The following is a 22,338-nucleotide window of genomic DNA, read 5'->3' as shown; positions in this document are numbered from 1 at the left end:
TAAATTATGAAAATGCAGTACGAACAGCTCATGGTCGAGAACAATGGTGCATTGTATCCAACCCTCAATACGAGGAAGGAACATAATGATGATGATGTATATATCCGTCTTATTGCAAACGTTTTCTTGCACATACAGTGTATATGTATAGTTATATACGTCATCCGTCCGCAAGTACCGTAGTTAGAGATGTATGATACCCAAATCATTCTTGGCCTACCTTTCTTTTACCGTTTATCTCCCCTTTTATGATCTTTGTATGTAGAATCTTTGTTTTAATGATCTTTGTAGAGAGTTTTGAGTTATTGTGGGTCCAAAATATTTCATTCTTTTTGATTATTTCTATGAGAAGTTAGCTAAAACTAAATTGGGATCTTTAGTGATCTTTTGTTGCCATAAAATTTTTAACATTCACCTGTTTGTCCAGAGCTCCAAGGCATCAACCTGTGTTTCCATTTTTTGTGAAATTGTCCAAGTTTCAGAACTAGCTTACTCTACTTTGTATATAGATGCTTATGATTCCTGCCATCCATGTATCACTAGAAGTGTGTGCACTAATTGTTTTGATTGATGGCAGGGAGTTGCAATATACGTCATGTTCTGTTTTAGTTGAGAATTATCAGCAAAGTAACTGAGATGTCAAGTATTCATGAAGAATCTTTGTTAAGTGATGCTCTGTCGATTGAAGATGATGATGAAGGCCAAACCTCGCCTGTCTCCAGTTTGTTGGACGGACAACAAGATAAAAAGTTTGGAATTGTAAATAAGAATGGCGACAATGGCCAGGATGTTGGCAACCTGCAGAAAGCTTGTCCTGAACCATCATCACTGTGCAGCTCAGTATCAAATGTTTCAATAACAGGAGAAACTAATATCTCTCATCAAGTGATATCTCCTCAGTTTTTGTCAAGGCGAGTCCATAGCAGCTCTTCCGATCACAAAGATGCATCTGACTCCGAGGTTTTCCATCGTTCCTCAATGAGCAGCTACTCGCCATGGGAAGATGAAAAGGAGAGAATTGTAAGTGAAGTGTGATTTTTCACTTGTTTTGTTACCCTTGTGGACTGTAGCAAAAATTTTGAAAACCGTGGAAGAAAATCATCAATGCTGTTTTGTGAAGGTACAATTTTGTGGCTAATCAGTGTACGTTGAGACATTGCAAGATTACAAGGTTGTGACCCTAATGGAAATTGACACTCAGCTCATTTGTATTGTCGCCAATCGGTTTCCCATAAAATAGCTCATTTTTATTCAGAGTAACAATTAATTAATTATTGAAAAACTTGAAATCTTGTTTGTGAATTGAAGGTTTCGTTTGTGGGTGGTTGAACATTTTGTTTCACTTCAGAATGCTACTGACACCTTTTGATTTTTAATTAACTCCTTCAATTTTAATCTGAAATAACTGAGGGATATATAGTTTTTTTTTCTAGATTGTTTATTGTTTCTTAATAAGGAATAGCATATTTACATCTCTGAGCCATTGTTCTTAGCTGCATAATTGGGCACCATTAAATTACATAGCTACATCAATTAAGCATATTTGTTATATCAATCTCTAAGTTGACCAAAAACCTTTTAAAAGTTCAAAGCATTACATAGTAGAGTCCAAAACTCAAAAATTTTGTGTAATGCATGAAAGCCTAATTTTGCACTATTTCCATCTAGAAAATGATGCGATGAGATTATAAACCATTTATTTCAGTCTCGTGACTTTTCATGTTGCCATGCTAGAATGTTGAAACTAGTTATGGGCCCAACATTTCTGTTGTCGTAAGGTTGAAGACTATTTTCTTTCAGGTCAAAACAAACATTATATTTTCAAGTAATTCTGTTAATATTCATATTGTTGCAGTGTCTGGTTGGTGCTACGAGTGATTCTAGTTTCGGGAGCATGGGAAGACTTAATCATAAATCATCACAATCAACGTCTGCATCCGGCAACACTAAGTCTCTGAACACATCCTATGACTGGGTGACGTTTGATGATCCCAAACCAACCCCTCACAATATAACAGCTGTTCAAGACATGCCACTGGCTACTGCTCCAGACATTCCAACCCGGAGGTTGATACCAACAAACAATAACCATGGCAACCTTGATATATTATCCATGGATAACGACAAGCTGAATGAGCATTTAGTGAAAGGTTCCATCACTCCGGATGGTTGTGATGTCCCCCCGATACCAGAACGTTTGTTGTCCCCCAAGAGTCTTACTTCCATATCTTCATCTCCAGCTCAGAGTCCTGTTCCATCAAGTTTCGATTTTCGTTTGCCCCCTCCACCATCTAGTGCTAACAATAGCTTATCAAAACGGCAATCTCGTTCTAGAAGCTCAGTCATTATAGCCACCCGATCTTCTACCGTTGCAAGCAATGAGATGCCACCTAGTGGGCCTCCTGTTCCACCGAGGAGAGACATTATGAAAAATCAGAAATCATCCCCTCCACTGGCAGGTGCAACCATCAAAACGTCGCTACTTGATGCTGTTTCAAGCTCATCTCAAGGTAAGCACATTGGAGCTGCTGTAATTTGGTGTGTAAGACATAGTCTATGCCAGGGGTGACCAAACTTTTTCCCAGGTAGGCCAGATTTAATAATGCAGTAAGTGCCTGTGGGCCAACAGCATCTGACAATCTTGATTTGCATAAAAAATTGCATAGTGATATGATATTATTTAATGTCCTTTTCATACAATAAAGCGCTGTGCAGTGTGCAGGTTTAGGTATTGTGTTATATAGACTCCATATCACGTGATGTCATAAGCTAGGCTGTATCAGTTGTCTGTTTTTCACCGGAAACTTGGTGAAGCACAGCTGTGTTAATGTGAAGGATGAAACTGACGGCTTGATTTCTATACCTAGGTGAAGTATGGTTCCAGGTTAATGGTAGACAAGCTCAGCCTAAAATACCAAGCAGTTGCTCAGCTTTGATCTCAAGCGGTTCTTGTTAGTTCACAAGCGAGAACGTCTGCTTACACAAATATGTTGGGTAGACAAAGCTCAACATTTTCTTTGCAAACTTTTGTATTTCTGGAAACTTGTATTTATCTAACTGCTGGTAAAATTTACAACTTTACAACAACTGCGGCAAAATCTCAAAAGCCGTCATTGAAATTGCTATCAAGAAAATGAATGAATGCCCAACTGTATCACTCTTTACTATATACTCTTCATGCAATAATAGTTGATTTTGCAATTATGATGCAACAATGATTCTAACTTTTCTCGCCTGCCTTTGGTCTGTAAGAAATATTGTCTTCACCAATCTTTTTCAAAATGCAAGTTGAATTTGTATGGCTTCTGTTTGTCTGCGGGCCAAAAATAACACATTGTGTAAAAACAGACAGGAGTCGGGGGGGCATACCAAATCATATCGCAGGCCAGAGTTTGGACATCCCTGCTTGTCTATGCAATATGAATTCTGTGTACATGATCACTAAGACGAGTTATATCAACTTTACCTACAGTTGCATTTACCAAGTCCTACCTTAGAGTCTTGAGTTTGATTTAATTAAGTTACCACAAACAATTGCTTCACCAAGATGGGAAGATGTTGAGACTCAAAATGCTGCCACCCAAGTGCAGCATGGTCTGCCAAATCGTCCATTAAATGTTTAATTGTTAGCCGTCATTTTTATCTTTTAGCTGAATATTGAAAATCTTTGGTATTCATCAGGATAATTATGTTTCCAGCACTGGTTGCAAGTGAAAGTAAAAACAAACAAGTTGGTATATTGGTTTTATAATGTTTGCAATGGTAGGATGCATCTTCTTGAGTCTTCGTTCAGTTTGTTTATTTTTTCTGCTGGTGAATAAACAAAAATATACAGGATCACAGTAAACAAAAATAACTCGCACAGCAAGGATGACAGCGAAAGACCAAAGGTCACCAAAGTCAGCTGCCACCTGAATATTTTTATAAGCAAAACACAAAAATGAAGGATCATAATACCGGTAGCCTACTTAACATAATATATTATATATATATGGTGAAATAACAAAGACAAAGCAACACAAAGAGTATGTAAAGGTAAAGGTGAGTCCCATACTTGATCCAAGCATCGGGGGATGAGAAGATAAGGTTCTCATTATACTAAGCCTTCGGCAGTCGGCACTAACGAGAGTAGGGTGGCCAGTTCCTTTCTTTCGGCCGCCTTTACTTCAGCAACTACGCCCACCCAATTTATTACACCCTGGGTAGAGGTGAGCGGTGATTTTCAACAACCAGCTTAAGCCGGGAGTCGAACCAGGATTGCATGATTGGAAAGCGAGTGCCTTATCCGCTGCGCCATCCCACCGCAAAGGGGTCTGCTACTATTCGGCGAGTCCGATTCGGCGAGTCCGATTCGACTAGTCCGATTCGGCGAGTTCCCTATTCGGCGAGAGCCCTTTTCGGCGAGTGCCCTATTCGGCGAGTTTTTGAAATTTTTGAAAGGAAATTATCGGGTACCGTAGCCTAATTATAATTGCCGTTTTTACATCGTTTTAACGTCGCTAAACGTTGAAATCGTGCAGAAAGGAATAAAAAGAAAATGTTTGAACTAATAAATTAAAATTCGTCATGTCAGTTCAGTTGTTTTTATTTCTGACCATCATATGAAAAACAATACACATCAACATAGCAAAGGTAGAAGCGACAAAACGCGAACGTTAAAACGTGCTTGGATGTTTCTCAGTTTCAACGTATCCTAGTCAGCAAAAGCACCCTTTTCTACACGATTTCAACGTTTAGCGACGTTAAAATGATAGGCCACACACTTGGTTAGCCTTTTCATTCTGTTACTACAATGTAAAAATGAACTGTTAGGCTAACTGGGTTCTTGGAACAAATTTTTGCTGGTCGGGATAACTAGGCTACGGTAGCCTACCCGATAATTTCCTTTCAATCTAAGCTGTAGGAGTGTAGGTCACACATTTGTTGATCCAAACTAATCATTTTAACCATAGGCGCCTAAGCCGTGGGGACCAGGCCCCCACGCACATTTCCGCGTGGGAGCAACTTTTTATGCGGCATTGATACATAAAACAATAGATGAACTAGCGATCGGCAGCAGGAACACATTTTTAAATGCAAACCGCAACAGCTTTGCAGTAAATAATCACTAGAACGAGTAGCGATGCTACAATCCCACCCCAGACAAAAAAATCTGTCATATTTACGTTGATTTAACGTCTGCAGACGCTTGCAAACAGTCTCGCTGTCGCTTTCGAAAGTCGAAACCTCTGCAGAGAATTGTTGCGGCAGTGAATCGGTTGCTGTGAAAATGAACTTGAAGTCTCGGCCCGAGGTTACCACTAACCAACGTAACAAGGGCTGGTACAAACCGCATTGCGCACAGTCGCACAAGCGGCATAATCAACACAACAACGGACTTGCGCAAACTGCATGGCGCACACACGACCGTTGCCATACAAACCAGATCAAAGGCGGGGAATATGCGCATCTTTTGTTTTATCTGCAACACGAAAACGGGCGTATTACAGCGAATTGGAACTTGAAAGCTGGTCAGCCATAAGTTGCGATATTGTAGCGAAAAGGGAGCAATGTCAAGTCGAAAACTTAATCAAACGTCTCTCTGTAAATATTTTTCAAGGGCTGTTTACGGATGTCAGCAACTTTTAAATTTATTAAAGGTGACGTGCTGTTGAATTGATGTAAACATGAATGATTTTGCTTTCAACAGGTATATTTTCAAGCATATGATCAAGTTAGTATTTTCATTCCATTTACAGTATACCTTTTAGTAAACCTTTTCGTCTCTTGTTCGTTGTTAAACTTTATGTTGTGCTTAGCTTAAAGAGTCGTAGTCCATCAACCGCTAGCCAACGCAGACGCATAGCATGTGTTTTGGTCGAGCTTTGTTTATAATAATTAACGGCAGGTCGAACGTAGCGATAACTCCGAGTGTGGCAATAAAAGCAATCCTAGTGTGACGACATAATTACGTCATCCATCTGCGTGACATTTCGCTGAATTTACGTTGCTGATGAAACACGCTTTCGCCCCCACGGCCAAAAAAATAGTTAAGCGCCTATGATTTTAACTATTCAAAAGTACTAACTTATAGACATAAACATTTTTTTTTTTTTTAATTTTTTTTGTTTTATTTTTCCTTCATATCTTAAATTTTTCTGAAGGTGATGCAACCTTGCCAAATTTCTTTCAACTCAATAACTTACTTCTGTCACAAGCACGTTTTAACGTTCGCGTTTTGTCGCTTCTACCTTTTTCTACACCTTTGCTATGTTGACGTGAATTGTTTTTGATATCATGATCAGAAATAAAAACAACTGAATTGACATGACGAATTCAAGCACGTTTTAACGTTCGCGTTTTGTCGCTTCTACCTCTGCTATGTTGACGGATATTGTTTTTGATATGATGGTCAAAAATAAAAATAACTAAACTGACATGACGAATTTTAATTTAATAGTTCAAACATTTTATTTTTATTCCTTTCTGCACGATTTCAACGTTTAGCGACGTTAAAACGATGTGAAAACGGCAATTGTAATTAGGCTACGGTACCCGATAATTTCCTTTTAAAAATTTCAAAAACTCGCCGAATAGGGCACTCGCCGAAAAAGGCTCTCGCCGAATAGGGAACTCGCCGAATCGGACTAGTCGAATCGGACTCGCCGAATCGGACTCGCCGAAACGGGCCATTCCGCCGCAAAGAGTATGTGCAAACAGATAATCAGACGATATGTTTTAGGAATGACCTAACTGTACAAATGTTTTAAGAAGCATTTGTGTTTAAATTTAAAAGTACTGTAAGATGCTTAGTTTAGTTTTTGATTCCATAATAACACTCCAATCAAACATAGCATCTTCTTACCAAAGTTTGATTTTATAGATGGCAAATATAAATGATTATATTTGTTTTGACGTGTACAATACTGGTGAATGTCATTTACATAAGCAAAGCAGCCACTCCAGCCAGCAAAGGCCCGTGGCAGCATTTTGTGCACATATTTGTACATGAACTTTGCAGTCTCTAATTTAATAAAATCTTTAATTCTGAGTAGGATACATTAATTTTAGGATAAAGAATAGTTGTGTACGGTACTTGTTGATCTTGGGACAAATTACACGTTACACGATCGGACAAACTTGTTCTGTGACACTTGAATTGGAGCAAGTAGTCTAGAATTTTATGTAGCACCATTACAAAGCAATTTATACTGCAGCAGCCTTTCTGGCCAGAAGCACCATAATTAATAAAAACTAACTTTAAGAAAGGTTATGATGATATATCTTTCATGTCGTTGGTTGTTTGTGCAGACAACCTGATTGAAAGTGGCCACTCGCAACAAGAGGCAGCTCCACCTCTGGCAGGATTGAATTATCTTTGCTCCAGTCAATCATCAGTTGACATTGCAAGGTATGTTGCACTACTGCTGCCAGTGTTCCACGTCTGTCATGCTGTCTAAACCACTATGTAATATGTTTTCATTTTAAACTTCTTTTGACTTCGCTGTCGTTGTTGTTTGATTGATTTTGATACAATCCGCCACCACCAGCCTTGTGTTGCCAGACGGAGTAGGAACGCCAATGCAGGTTTGAACGGTGCAATGCTTTTGTGTTTTTTTCATTTTGATTTGAATTTGTTTGACACGTCAAATTTTGAATCAATTGAACGCTTAACACCAAGCGACCCAACCTGGTTCCAAACAGCCCCTCCGGCAACATATTTCACCCAATGACCTTTTCAAGGTGTTGGAAGGTTTTTTAAGCTCAAATGTAAATTCAAGCAATCCCAATTCACTAACTGATGGTTTTCGTTTCCAGCAATGCCGCTCCATCTAGTGACACATGTAAGGAAGTAGAGTCGGAGGACTTGATGTGGACCGCTAACACTCCTTCTGGATCTCCAAAGCCAAGCAAAAAGAAGAAGCGAGGTTACCAGCATCTATCCAGCGGTTCGGAAGAGGATACTCCAGTGGAAGGTGTGTAAGTTGTCCACTTGGTGGGGCAACTGCAAATAATCAAATGCATATTTAAATATTTTTTATTGTGCTCAATCTTTTGGTTGCATCCTTGTTATAGGATCTTGTGTAAGTTATAAATCTCTGTGACATCGAGAAGCAGTACAGTCGTTGAGACACATCAGCATCTACTTCATTGTGCCGGCGTCTGGCAATATGAAGTCTTGCAAGGTTTATGGTTGAAACTTTCCAACGCTAAGCTTTGTTATTTTAAGATTTCAATCATTCATCATCATCCCTAGCCTAATGTTTCCTGTTCGTTCATTGTTAGTTCCTTGCATGTTGATTGCATGCAAGGTGGGCTCAGTGTATCTTCTAAGTAGAGGATATAAGACTTTCATATATATACTTTTGGAGCAACTTGCTGCTGAGGCATCAAACCCACTCTCTCGACCCGGATTGTTGGTGTTGTTAATTAAACTCCAGTCATCGTCTATTTGTTGAGTGACAAATTCATTTGCTTTTCTTTCCATCTAGCTTATGCGTGATAGTCTCCTGTGACACCACATTTCAAAACTTTTTAATGTCACGTTAATGTATTATCTTTTGTCACAAAATAGGTAACTTTATTAGAATGCACATTCAACACTACACTAGTAGTAGTAAGCAAATATCTGTGCAATGCAGGACAGAAATAACGTCAAGTAGCCTCGCCGTATGATGTCCCTGCGGCAGGCCGACCGCAACAGAATGTCCTGATCCCTGTGTGAGCATTGATTATGTCGTCACAGTAAGCATGATTAATTATGTAAATCAGCTTGAAAAGAAATGCTACCATTGTTTTGGTGGCATGGTCAATGACCATTGGTCATGGTCCACTTGATGGCCTCGCGTCCAGTCTTTCCAAGTTTGACGAAAGCTTTTAATGATTTTGTTGCATGCGCGGAAAATCGATATCTCTCCAAGTCATTTATCTTGCTTCTATCCACACGATTTGCAAAATTGCAACGCGACAGTTGCGCGCCTATAGAAAGCGTGACGTACATTGTGGCGTTGACGATCACTTAGTTTGTTGCCGACAATGGGGGCGCGTCGACAACTTTACCATTTTCTGTCTCTGCTGGTGCGTTGGTTTGTGTGCTGAAGGTTAATTATTAGCTTTGGTTTGCACAATAGTGAAGACAGTTCCACAAACCTAACTCGAGCATTTTGCAAATCGAAAGCAACGAACAAAACTGCAACAAAAAACAACAAATTGAAATAAGAATAACTTACTGATGAAGCCACATTTGCCCGGAAAAAGCTTTAAATAGATTCGATTTTTATCAATTTACTGTGAAATTCGGAGCTATTTTTGTTTTTGGTGTGCAGTAACTCCTCAGCTTACGAACAAGTTGCGTTCCGAACGGCCGTTCGTATCTTGAATTGTTCGTAAGTTCAAACTGTACTGTTGTTTGGTGTAGCCTACAGAACTGCTTAGGCCTATGTCTACTAGACATTCGTCCATCACATACGCAACATACACCTAAGTTCTTTCTAATATTAAACGCATAGAAATAAAGTAAAACACAGCAGACATTGTCTCAAATCACTACATTGTATTTACATAAATATACAGTGTAGTGTGCAAAGTAGCCTACGTAGCCTACATTGTTTTATGGATTTAAGCTGTCCATCGACGTTGGAATAGAAGGAGGGAACGTCTGACAAAAAAGGCAGCTTATTCAAAACACATTAGTTGTTGAGTTTGAATGCAGTTATTCTACGTTTTCTTGAAGACTTTCTACAGATTCGTCGTTCTCTTGCGGGTCATCACGCTTCCTGAAGAATTGGTTCAAGGAAGATTGCACTGTCTTTCGTTTCCTTTCATCGTAGATGATGTGATAACATTTGAAGGAATCGCGGACAATGGCTGCTACCCTTGAGAATCGCTCTACATTCGGATCCTGATTCTCAAAAACACTGGGAGTTTTCTCAATCAAACTAAACCCATCGGCCATCAAATTTGTTTCAAACTTCTTTGTAGGAACAATCTCTTCATCATCTTCATCTTCTTGTCTTTGCATGGCTTCCAATTCCATTTGTTCCTCATTTGTCAGTTCCTGTGTGTGTGACTCAAAAAGCTTTTGAAAATCATTTTCCCTTAGGTCAATATCGAGCTTTTTAAATATTTCAATGAGATTTTCAAGAATCTTCTTCTCCTCTTGCTGAAATCCTTGAAAGTTGTTTGCAAACTGTGGGCACAAAGCCTTCCAGACACCATTCATTGTGGTTTGGGACACTTCACGCCATGCAGGATCAATGTGCTCTATACACGTTCGAATGTTTAAGTGTTTTCCAAAAGTCGGTTAAGGTCATATTAAGATCACCCTCTACTGCGTTCAATGCTTGTTTGTATACACGAAGTGTGTAATTCTTCTTGAAATTAGCAATAACACCTTGATCCATTGGCTGAAGGAGTGAAGTTGTATTTGGAGGTAGATATACAACTTTCACATCGGGATCAAAGTCTCAAGTGTGGCGGGTGGCCAGGTGCGTTATCTAAGATCAGGAGAATCTTGAAAGGAACTTCCTTTTCCCGGCAATATCGCCTGACTTCAGGAATGAAGTGGTGGAGAAACCAGTCCTGGAGTAAAATAAGTGTCACCCAAGCTTTTTTGTTTGACTTCCAAATCACAGGAAGAGAGCTTTTTGTGATGTTCTTCAATGCCCGGGGATTCTCAGCTCGATAAACTAATAGTGGTTTGATTTTGAAGTCTCCTGAAGCCTTGCCGCCCAACATCAGGGTCAACCTATCCTTCGCCGCCTTAAAACCTGGCATCGTTTTCTCTTCACGGCTAACATACGTTTTCTGAGGCTTTTTTTTTCCCAGAAAAGCCCAGTCTCATCCACATTGAAGATTTGCTGGGGAGAATAATCACCGCCATCGATGATATCTTTTTTTAGGGTAATCGGGAATTTCTCGGCAGCCACTTTGTCGGCGCTTGCTGCTTCACCGGAGACAGAGACATGATGCAAGTTTGCTCGTTTCTTGAAGCGTTGAAGCCATCCAGATTCCAGAACTTGCAGCAAACGTTTCGTCTTCCGCACTATTACCAGCTTTTGTCTTTGAGTTTTCGAAAAGTGACTTAGCTTTCTCCTGAATTAGTGCTGTAGGCTAAGTCTTACACGCCGCTGCCACTGGAGTTCCACCCATAAATGGAGAAGTTTTTCCATTTCTTCCATAAGCCTCCCCCTTTTATTGTTAATGATGGTAGACTGCATAGGCACTGCACTTTTCACATGTTCCATAATACGCTCTTAGTCTTTGCTCTTGTAAATTGTGACAATAGTGGAACGATTCATGCTGTATCATAAGAGCTTGCCACATTCACTATTTTTTCACCACTATCAAGCTTCTTTATTTTTGACACTTTTGTTTCCATCGAAATGGCTTGCCGTTTTCTAGCCCCACCACTCGCCTTACGCTACTTGCTATGCATCTTTTTACTATCTTACTATAAATCTCTACGTGTGGCAACATTGCGGCAGTGCACTCCACTGGCCGGAATACTGACCTACTGTCGTCGCAACAATGACCATTGTTGGATCACGGATACGAAAATCTACAATGGATTTTTATATCCACGTTGCCATTATGACGATACGGAAATTATTATACGTAAAGAGAAAATAAGGACTGTTTCCAACACAAACAAACCCGCCAGAGATGCATTTACGAAAATTTTTGTGAGAAAATAGAAATGTTCGTATTTCCGAATGTTCGTAAGTCGAGAAGTTACTGTATTCCACCATATTCCAAAGTTTTGTCGGCATCGTGGGTTTCCTAGGAAAGATCAGGCACTTTGACATGGCATTGTCATTGTGTTGGGACGCTTTGAACACGACGACGACGTCATGAAGCGGTCACAGAGCTAATTTGCGTTAATGGACGCGACCGGTGCTTTCTTAATGCGATCGATTTTTCCCGACAAGCATTTTTAATAAATCGAAACTTTTTGTCTGTCTGTTAGTTTTAACGCATCGCTTTAACAAGAATTGATTTCTTGAACCAGTTGCAGGCTGTGCAAAGATGTCGCTAACCCGCTATCCTTCCCGCCCCTGCATCGAAGGCCGCATGTGTTGTTTGTAGAACTTACACAATCGCCGACCCCCCTCGTTGTATCCATATTCCTTACCGCCCATTATCGCGTTGCATAGGATAACGATACAATCACTGTATAAGCGATCGGAAGGGAACATGCCGTTACATGTTTCTTAACCTTTTTCATGTCAGGGTGCACATACAAACCTCTAAAAATCTGCGCCACGCGTGAGCGCGAAATGGTTTTGACTTTGAGTATACGGTAACCGTGATTTCTCGAATCGCTTGCAAGTTTTCGTGACGTAGGCCTCATAGCCACATTACCTTCAAAGCACTGTGTGCTCAATGAAATCCGTAGCGCACCGAAGTCCTGAACTGCAGTCTCACTTGGAATCTATTGTTTACGTTTGTACCCAGAACAAGTATCGTACTCGACAAACCACATCATAGAACTGGGTACCTAATCATACTGATAGCAATAATGATTCTTGTGATACTAATAATAATAATAAATTAAAACAATAATCATGACGGTCCTGGCGACGACGATGTTGTTTCTATGTTGCAGTCGGAGACGAGGTTGCCATCAAAGTGACCGATTCCTCCCCAGTGAAACCCCTGTCTCGTTGGCAGCCCATACCCAATGAGAGGGAAGCCAATGGGGCGACTTCAAACAATGCGAGCCCTCAAAGTCTCGGTGACGTCGGTTCCCATGACGACCTTGACATTGATGACGTATTCAACGTGAATCTGAACAGGTGATGTCAGAAACGCTTTCACATTGTTTACGTTTACAGACCTTCGGCCGTGTGGTCTAGGGGTGAGTGACCCATTCGCTTCGTTGCCTTTCTGTTCACCTGATCTAAATCTTTAATCACCGGCCGTAAGCCGGATGCGTCGAAAAACAGACACAGATATCCGAAGACTGTTTTCATCCGAGACCAAAAATTGTTGGGATTGACACCTCCACTGTTTGAACCTGTGCAAGCTTATAACTTTTTATGAATTGCCTCAGGTTGTCGGCGGATATGACGGGACTGGAGGGCTTCAACAGAGCAGACAAGGGGTCGCAGAACAACTTGGTTGATTTTTCTGAATCAGCTGAGAAGCTTGGTGGGTCTTCGAATGATGGAGATGAAAGTTGTGGGGAGGAACTGGAAACCGTATTTGATATGACAGCTCAGGGGGATAGCTTGAAGCGAAGAAGGAAGAAAAAAAGTGACAATTCGGAATCAAATAATGATTCCCCATCCGCCACTATCCCGATTGATGATGAGGGTTCCTTGGAGGTAACAACGCTTGCTGCTGAAACTGTTGTCAATAAAAGTGAAATGAAAGCTCCCATGTCATCGACCAACCCTTTTTGGAGCGACCCCCCTTCCGGGGACACATTGTCTCTCGCCGCAAGTACAGGAGAGTTGAATCCGTTTGAGCGAATTCAATTCCAGTCATCAACCGCTTCGCCTCCAATCGCTTCCCCTCAGCCAACCCACCCCACCGGCCCCATACCTGCCATAGCACCCCCTCCCAAGTCCACAAAAGCCCGTACTTCAGTGGGGAGTTTCAGACGCCGCCCGACGCAATCTGCGGCCTCCCCATTCCAAGGTGGCACGTTCAGTGGTGAACCAGGCGCTCACTCGTCGCAGTGGCAACCCTCCACAGAGGTGAGTGTGCTTTTGTTGGTGGCTTTTTGTTTGCTTGATATTTTATTCCTTGAAGGGAATTGTTTAGTCTTCTGCAAATCTTCCATCACTGAAGTGGTTCATCATGTTGCTTTATTCCAGGAGCAAATATAACAACTAAGTTGGGAATTTGTTCCCAGCTTCTTCATTTTGTTATGGGAAGTTTAATAGTGAAATGTGTGTTTTCCGTTGTTTGGAATCATAAAATCTTCCTTGAAGCATATCTGCTGTTTCTATGATGGTTCATAGTTAATCATAGGTGTACTGTATTTAGTTTACATAGGTGTGTTGGTGCCATGGTTTGGAATTGTTTTATTTTACAAACTATGTTGGGAACCGGAGTTGGATGTTCTTGGGTGTTATGTCATTTCATGATTAAATGTTTTCTCTTTAGACTCCTCGCCTTCCTTCCAGCTCCGGAACTCCATCAGTTTCGGATAACCTGAGTTTGCTGGAGTTGGAGGATCAGAATGATTCCTCCTCAAACAATGTCAACCTGGTGGGATCCGCATCATTGTTTCCTCATAAGAGTGAGATGAAACTCGATTCCTCTCCAGGTGTCAGCGAGAAGGATCCAACGATATTAGAAAAGACGCTTTCCATCGTGAATGTGTTTTCAAAATCTCCAGAATTGGATCTTTCTCCAAAAAGCATCGGGAGTACAGATGTGAAGACCTGTCAGGCTCTTCAGATGACTCCAGCTTATCCTGACCTAAGAGAAAGTTCTCTCGACTCCTTGGAGAAATTACAACGAGCAATCTCCGTTGAAAGTCCAGAGGGGATCGCAGGAGGAGACGTTACGATAAAAAAGCTGAAGCAAAAAATGCATAAAACTTTGCTCTCCCGCGCCACCGAGTGGCAGATGCTGATGCGGTTTCCTCGTGAGAAGAGGTTGCTGAGCTCCAGGAAGTGGGTCGGGATCTTCGTCCGACTTAAAGCTGATAAGGTGGGCGCGATTTGATCGGTGTTTGTGTCAATCTTCTTCAGAAGACCGACCCAGCTTATGAAAGGAGGTCGTTGTTTACCGTTTAACTCAGGGGTAGGCAACCTTTTTGTTTGCGCGGGCCAAACGAAGTGGTGATAATGCGGAGGCGGGCGCTATCATGATCATTCAATAACATAAGAGAAATATTTTAACTCGTATTTGTTCAATATGAAGCTTATTCTCGTTTTGTCTTTTTAGTTCCTTTTGAGTTTGTCCTTTCAGTGTCCTCATATTCTCAGAGATATCTTCAACTCGTCTTGTAGCTGCTCTTAGAAAAGCTGACGGTTGAAAATAACGGCTTTTTCTGTAGACAAACGATCTCTGCAACTGTCATCAAGCATTCCTTTATAAGTTCTCGTTCCACAGCACGTTTCCTTCTGTCAGTTTTGTCATTGCATAACTCGCTTGAATATTTTTGTCACCTTTTGTGCCCATCTTTTTAAAGAATGTTGCTGCTAAGATTTTTCTAGTCTAGAATTTTTATCTTTTCTGATCGTCCCACACTCAGTACAACTTTATGGCATAGTTCTAATGCACACACACACGCGCGCACAATAATTTTACGATATAAATTTTATAATGCTGCATATAACACGTTCATAGAATTAATCTAGAAAATGAACTATCTCCTGACAGGTGTCAAATCTACACTACAGCAATTGTGTGAAAATAAATTCGTTTGTATTCATAGAACTAACCACTACGTCTATAGACCTATCAGTGGTTACTTTAAAAAGTCTTTTCGTGGCCTAAAAAACAAGTTGGCGCCTATAAGAAATATACACCATAAATTGCATCTGGCCGATCAGGAAAAGCACTAATTTTGATGCGGTCACGGGCCGGATACATGGAGCAGTTATGAACGTTGTCACGGGCCGCACAAAAGCTGCACGCGAGCCGGATCCGGGCCGTAGGTTGCCCGCCCCTGTATTAACGTTTTCTCAATTGAATGAGTGGTTACGAGATTGGAGCATTCTTTAATTTGTTGAAGAAAATAAATTCCGATCTTCTAGCTTATGAGTACAGGATGGAGCTCTGTGAGCTACAATTGCCGTCTCGATTTGTTGTCATTCGCTTGATTGCAAGAATCAATTACCAGGGCTCACCACTAGGAGGTTGACAACTTGAGCCCCATAAATTCGAATCGATGAAACGTTTTTGTTGCGTCTCAATGGTGCAGTGGTAACTTACACTCCACAAGATCGATTCCTCGCCCGAGCAATTTTTTTAATGTTGTGAAACATTGCGTCATAAATCGTTCTCTGTTCAGGTGAACCACCCATCCTTGCAGCTGTACCACAACGAGAAGTCGGTGGATCCGTTCTTCTTCGTCCAGCTCGAGAGACACGATTGGACTATATCCCCCACAACGCAGAGGCACAGGTGATCGGACAATTCCATGAACTTCTTTAGTTAAATCATCATAACTTGGATTTAATTATTTGAACTTAATGGTTTTTGTCAAATGTCAAAGTTTTACCAGCGAGGCTTTCTATTCAACCGTTCCACTCGTCACTGATGATTGTGTGACGTCACATTTATTTCATTGTGTCGTGTCGTTAAACAGGTTTGACGATTCCCATTCGCTCAACCAGGAAATGAAACGGGAACACCCCCGGGGAGATCCCCACTCCCCCACCAAGCAAGACATGCTCCATTCATTCAAACGCAAGGTGCACGTGGTGAAGATCTTGGAGACGCGATACAAGGAGAAGAGATCGTTCGGCTCCCGACGAGACAGATATGTCTCCAGGACCCCGCAAGGATTCAAGGTGGGTGGTGGCGGGTTCAACATCTGGTGGGGCGACCATGGAAGTGGATTTGATATTGAGAATAGTCGTCCTTGTTCGTTATGACGCCATAACTAAACTCACCCACCAGCGTGAAAGGCGTTTCTTTGTTGCTGCAAAGTTGTTTTGATGACACTCCGTGATTGGTGCATAATAGTCACGTGATGCTTTCCAGCACTCCCTCCGAGCGAGACCAGTCGTCAAGTTGGCCACAGAAAGGTACGACGACCTCCTCAGCTTGCTGCTCGCCATCGAGAACGCGGCCTTTCGGGCCAACAGGTAAGTTCTGTGTTTGCAAGTGATGATTTCGCTGAAATTTAACCCTGACAGTTAAAGTCTTTGAACCACTAACGCAGTCCCGGTCGTCACGATCGACAAAGTGAAGCTTATCTTTGTTGAAATGTTGTTGTTTGTGAATTGTCCCGTACACAAGGTGTGGCCACACAGTTTTCATCACTGGACGTCGTAGCTACATCTATAATGAGACGTATTAGTTCCAGGGCTACATGTGCACAGGGATGGATCCAAGGGGTGTGTGTGGGGGGGTGCGCACTCCCCCAAAAGTTTCAAACTGCTATTATTTTAATAAACTAATGATATTAAAATCTACTAGTATTACTTTATATTTTGATAGATCATAGCATTTTATCTCAGCATGTAACGAATTGATGCTGTGTAGATTATGGAATGTGTACCAATGGAAATAATGATGTGTTTTGTAGGTACTGCTCATGTTTTGAAACTTTAGAATATTTCCTAAAATTTCATCACGTTATTGAATTTTGTTATACCATAAGTGTTTTTTATTCATGCTTGTTTCTAAGACTTGATTTTTCATGCACTCTTTCTCCGTTTTCAGGTCTTTATTAATATTAAACAAAAAGGATGCAACCTAGTTCGTACCCTGAACAGTTCGTACCCTGAAAAGATTGAGAGAAAAAATTAAAAAAGCCGAAGTCGCTGATCGCAGTTTCAGCAAACATTTTAAAATTTTCCCTCTGAAAAGATCGAGAGAAAAAATAGCACAAAGCCGAAGTTTCCATAAACAAACAAAAACTCAGGATCATTACCGGAAATTTTAAAATGTTTGCAGAATCTCCGATCTCAACCCTAACCCTTTTAAAATGTTTGTAGAAACTGCGATCAGTGACTTCGGTTCGGCAAACTCTTAGGATCATTACCAGAAATTTTAAAATGTTTGCGGAAACTCCGAACAGCGACTTCGGCTTTTTTTAATTTTTTCTTGATCTTTTCAGGGTACGAACTGAGGGTATGACCTGTTCAGGGTACGTACGAACTAGGTTGCACCCAACAAAAACATCTGTATTAACAACATGAATGCTTATCAGTATGCCAAATACAGCAGAGACACATTTTGACAGTGCCACACTGATCGACCTTCTTGAATGAAAATAGATTTCAGCAGCACCCCCCCAAAAATTAGAGGCTGGATCCATCTCTGCATGTGCATGATTGCGATAATATGATTGCAGGTAGATGATCGATGATCAACCCATCGCATCTACTCATTGTGTTATGTAGGCGAACAGTTTCAACATAATTGTGATGTACGTAACAATGTGACGTATTATGACGTGACAGGGGCGAACAATCGAAGGAGGAAGATCACCGGCCCACGGTCAAGTACCACTCCAGGGATGAGATTGTCTTCCACCTCCAGGATCAATTCACGGTGAGCGAAGGCGAAGTTATGGTGGGGCGTTGATCAATCGCAATGCTGCATCAGGAAACTAAATTTGAAACGAAACTAAGATGAAGTCATTTTCGAAATATGTTATTCAACCTGTGAGCCGCATTTATGATAAGACAATTCCTGAAGAACCTGGTGCGGTGGCACGCGCTCTCAGCGTGACGACATCTTCTATGCCTTATTTCGGAGTTGAGCTTCAGGAAGGACTTCTCGGTACCAGGATCATCGCTCTGCCTCTCGCTCCTATGCATCGCGCTGTTTGGCTGACATGAAAAGTAATTTCAACTCTTGCTATTCTCAACAGGGCTCTGTGTCATCAAAAGGAGTCATCGAAGCGTGTGACGTCATGGTACACGTCTACACGACGTCATTTCTTTCTGGCGATCCCAAGGCTACCATAACCTTCAACGACAAGAAGGTGCGTTGCTTGGTGGTTGAACTCGGCACCTCTTGCTTTGAGCTAATCTCGTTCATTGGAATCTTGCCATCGCAGGTGGAAGGGAACGAAGTGGTGAAGAGAAGCGACATCATACCGAGCAGCAACGTGGATTGGGTCGAAATCAAAGACGTCGAAGTCCACAAATGCTCTCCGCGAGGATACGAAGCGCAATCTGCCGCCATTACTTTTTACCCTCCCGATGCCTGCCGCTTTGAGCTTGCAAGGTTAGATGCGCATACTTTTCTGCCACAAATTATAAAATGCATTTATGCTGCTGGTACTGGGATGGCGGCGAAAGTTGACAAGGTCGATCAAGTTAGCTCTGCAATAATAAGTGAACTGGGCTAATAAAAAGCTCACCATGTCTAAGCCTAAAGCGGCGACAGTGGAACGATTTAATGACTAAAGGAATTATCTGCTTCTATACTTCGTAGATTGGCATCACCTGGATGGTAGCCATCTACCAGCAGCGGCATGACTGATGAGTGGTGATACTTCGTGGGCGACGTTGCAAGTTGACACACGTCTTCCTATCTTCTTCCGTTACCGAGATATCGCATACTTCCTGCGAATTTTCTCACGCTTTAATTTTTCAAACTTTGAGGGGGCTGAAGTGAGCACCCTCTCAAAAGTAGTCCAATCGAAAAAATATTTTAGATCGGCTGTATGTAACCAAAATCCGAAATGATTAAACTTTAAGTATTTTTGATTTCAAAACTCCCGAAAAAATGAAACATCCTAGTGGTGAGGGAAACGGTTTGATCTCCATCTGTGATTGGTCGATGATATCTTTGCAATTCCAGGTTCAAGTGCGACTACGTGGGTGGGGAACCCCCCGTCACTCTGCGGATCACTGTGGCCATAAATGGGTCATCCGTTTCGCTTCGATGCGTCCTGCGGCTGAGCTCTGCCCATAGGGCCACCAAGGACCAGCTGAACCAGGTGAGTCAGTGCTTTTGGGAGAAACTAATTCTAACCCAGAAACCCTGTTGTGACATAGAACCTCCCATTCCCTACGCAAAAAACGCCCAACTTAACCCCAAAACACTTATTCTAACCCAGAAACCTCTCTTCTAACCGATTCTTCTTGTAGGTGCCATGTGAGGATGTGTCCATCCGCTTCCCTGTGCCCAAGTCATGGAGCGCTGGCTTCCTCAAACGGGGGTTGGTGAACCTGCGCTCGGTCAAGTCAGAAAGGGTCGCTCGTTTACATTCAGCCCCACGTGGGGCCCGAGGAAATGAGGCAGTGGTGGGCCATGCTGTCATGGTTGCTTCGGTGGGGCGGGCTAAGTACGAAGCAGCACATGAAGCCGTGGTATGGCAACTTCGTCGGTTCCCGGAGAAGAACGCAGGTGAGCTTGGTAGGGCAAGGAGGAGGAAGGGGCTGTTGGGTTTTAGGATTGCAATGAGCCTTTATATTACCAATTTTATAAGGAATGTGGCGGATGAGAACATTTAATAGGTTTCCATGGACGTCTGTGCTGCTACATTCCATAAGAAGTGCAACAGATACACTGGTGATTTGATTATTCATTAATTTTTTTCTCCAGCTCAAAACACGCCACAAGTGTTCACCTGCGCCCTTCAACTCGAATCCGAACGATGGCTACAACTCAGCGGCGACATCTCACGGTACAAGCAATGCGAGGTCGAGCTGACGATGCCGAGCGCGACCGCGTCTTGGGCCTGCGTCCGGTCCGTGGCCCTTCCCAACAGCGATAGAGCGGAGAAGTTCACGTCATACGATTCCCATTATCGCTACACGGTGAGGCGCTAGAGATCATGGCTGTTGTTCTCATGGCAACCTAGTCAATAATAATCGTTTCCATCACAACAGCGGTCTAGGAGGAGGTAGAGGCGACAAAACGCGAGCGTTGAAACACGTACGAGACCTAAGTAGAAAGGATAAGGTGCAGTCGCATCACTAATAAATGTAAAGTAATTAAAGTGTGAAAGATCAAAAGTGACATGTTTCAAAACTACTCAACGAGACAAAGTTGCTCGGCCGGCTACGTCATCAAGTGTTGAGGACTCAACTTGATTCGTTTGTTGCTTACAGGTTGGAATGAACATCAGCCATGAACAATCATCTTCAGCTACTTCCACGCCGTGCTGCGCTGTGCAGTGACGTCATGGATTTTAGTGTTTTATTATTAATTCATATCTGTTCAAGTTCGATTCATGACGTCATTCGCGCACGCACTGCCTCGTCGTAATCTCGTTGCAAGTTTAATTATTTCCTGTTCAGCAATACCATCTCTCAGTATTTTCCGCCTGTTAGCGGACATTTATTCATAATTTAGCATACGCTAGGTGTCGCTGCTTGATTACGTATTTATCACTTGCGTAGCTCGTTTGTTGTTTCGTCACTTTAATTCAGTATGACAAGCCAAAGACACAATATTCCTCCGCGAGTGGTGATCCATCCTGGGTGGAGGTTCCACTCCTCAATCAGGGGGCTTTCAGGTTGTCACCCGCGTTAAATAAGAATGTCCCCCACAATGGAGAGGCAAAAATTGGTCACATTGCCTGGTGCTTTCCTATGTTACGTCACAATCGACTACGCTGCTTGGTGCTCTCGTTTATTCCCACGTCATATTTCGCCGAAAGAACTGGGAGGCTTCAGATCATTCCAATCCCAGAATATCTGAGGAATCCTCTTGTCTGTTGCAACGTTGAATCAACGCAAAGTGATCGACAACCGCAACCCGCTTCAACAATCAAAGCTTGCAAACGATGACGTATTCCTTTTCTGCAACGTCACGCTGTTCTATGCACCTCATGTACGTCACTGTGTAAATTCGTCACGTCACATATTCAAAAAGAAACTCAGCCGATGGTACGTTAAATTAGGGCTCCTCAAAAAGTCACAACGGGGTTGCGGTTGTATCAGGAAGTTTGTTGTTTGTCCCCCAACACCTCTCATGGCGACTTTTTAAACTGGATCTACATTGATATTCACTCGTATTCATGTGGCTGCAAACTCATTTATTGTCTCGGCAGGGGTGTACACAGTTGGAGAACTGACAGGTGCCACTGATTCATGTTCTCTATCTGTCTATCCCTGTCTTGTACTTAATGTCTTTTCCTTGTTGTCCAACGTATGAGGCTCCACTCAAAAAGATTTTTCTAAACTAAACATTGAACACCCCAACTATGCGGGTAACAAAATGGGGTTCACTGTGATGGGCCTGACGCTCTTCCGGCAGCAACTTTCCAAAAGGTACCATTAGAAAATCCCCTTTGAACTTTGTTTGGTAATTGCAGAAAAAAAGAGCAATAGCAGTGGTGGGAATCAAACCTACATCAATGAAACATTACCATCGCCCTAACCCTCTGCGTTCATTCATTTTCGTTTTGCCTGTGTTGCTCAATGGGGATTTTTTAATGGTAACTTTTGGAAAGTTGCGTCGCGGCAACAGAGCTTAAGCGTCAAGCGCGTAAGACGCCGATGATGACTCGGAATTGGTGTGGAGTGTTGTTTCGTGATTACAGTGAACAAAATACATCGTTTCAACGTCTGTCACTGTTGTGTTGAAATTAAATACAAACTGCTCAGGACACGGTTGCACAGTTATTCACAAGCAACATAATTGTATTGTAACAAATTCATAATTTAGCGGTAAGAACCACCCGAAATATACGTGGCTCCAAACAGCCAGCGGGGAAACCCCCTAAAACACGACGTCAAGTGCAAACAGACGAAGCCACAA

General features: G+C 42.0%; 1 protein-coding gene across 1 annotated transcript; it reads left to right on the top strand.

The window, feature by feature from the left end:
- The first annotated feature begins 636 nt into the window (after window positions 1-636).
- LOC145781252 (uncharacterized) lies at window positions 637-22,205 on the top strand. The gene is made up of 17 exons (XM_082593029.1): window positions 637-1,020; window positions 1,856-2,510; window positions 7,291-7,390; window positions 7,798-7,955; window positions 12,587-12,776; window positions 13,034-13,682; window positions 14,095-14,646; window positions 15,956-16,068; window positions 16,253-16,457; window positions 16,651-16,754; window positions 18,078-18,168; window positions 18,491-18,604; window positions 18,680-18,849; window positions 19,429-19,567; window positions 19,719-19,977; window positions 20,176-20,390; window positions 20,685-22,205. Exons 1-17 carry the CDS (start codon window positions 637-639, stop codon window positions 20,751-20,753), a joined length of 4,167 nt encoding a protein of 1,388 aa, XP_082449155.1. The 3' UTR covers window positions 20,754-22,205.
- Window positions 22,206-22,338: the final 133 nt, after the last annotated feature.

This window comes from Aplidium turbinatum, chromosome 12 (assembly GCF_918807975.1).
Source record: "Aplidium turbinatum chromosome 12, kaAplTurb1.1, whole genome shotgun sequence".
Lineage (NCBI taxonomy): Eukaryota > Metazoa > Chordata > Ascidiacea > Aplousobranchia > Polyclinidae > Aplidium > Aplidium turbinatum.
This window is presented reverse-complemented; position numbering and strand designations above follow the sequence as displayed.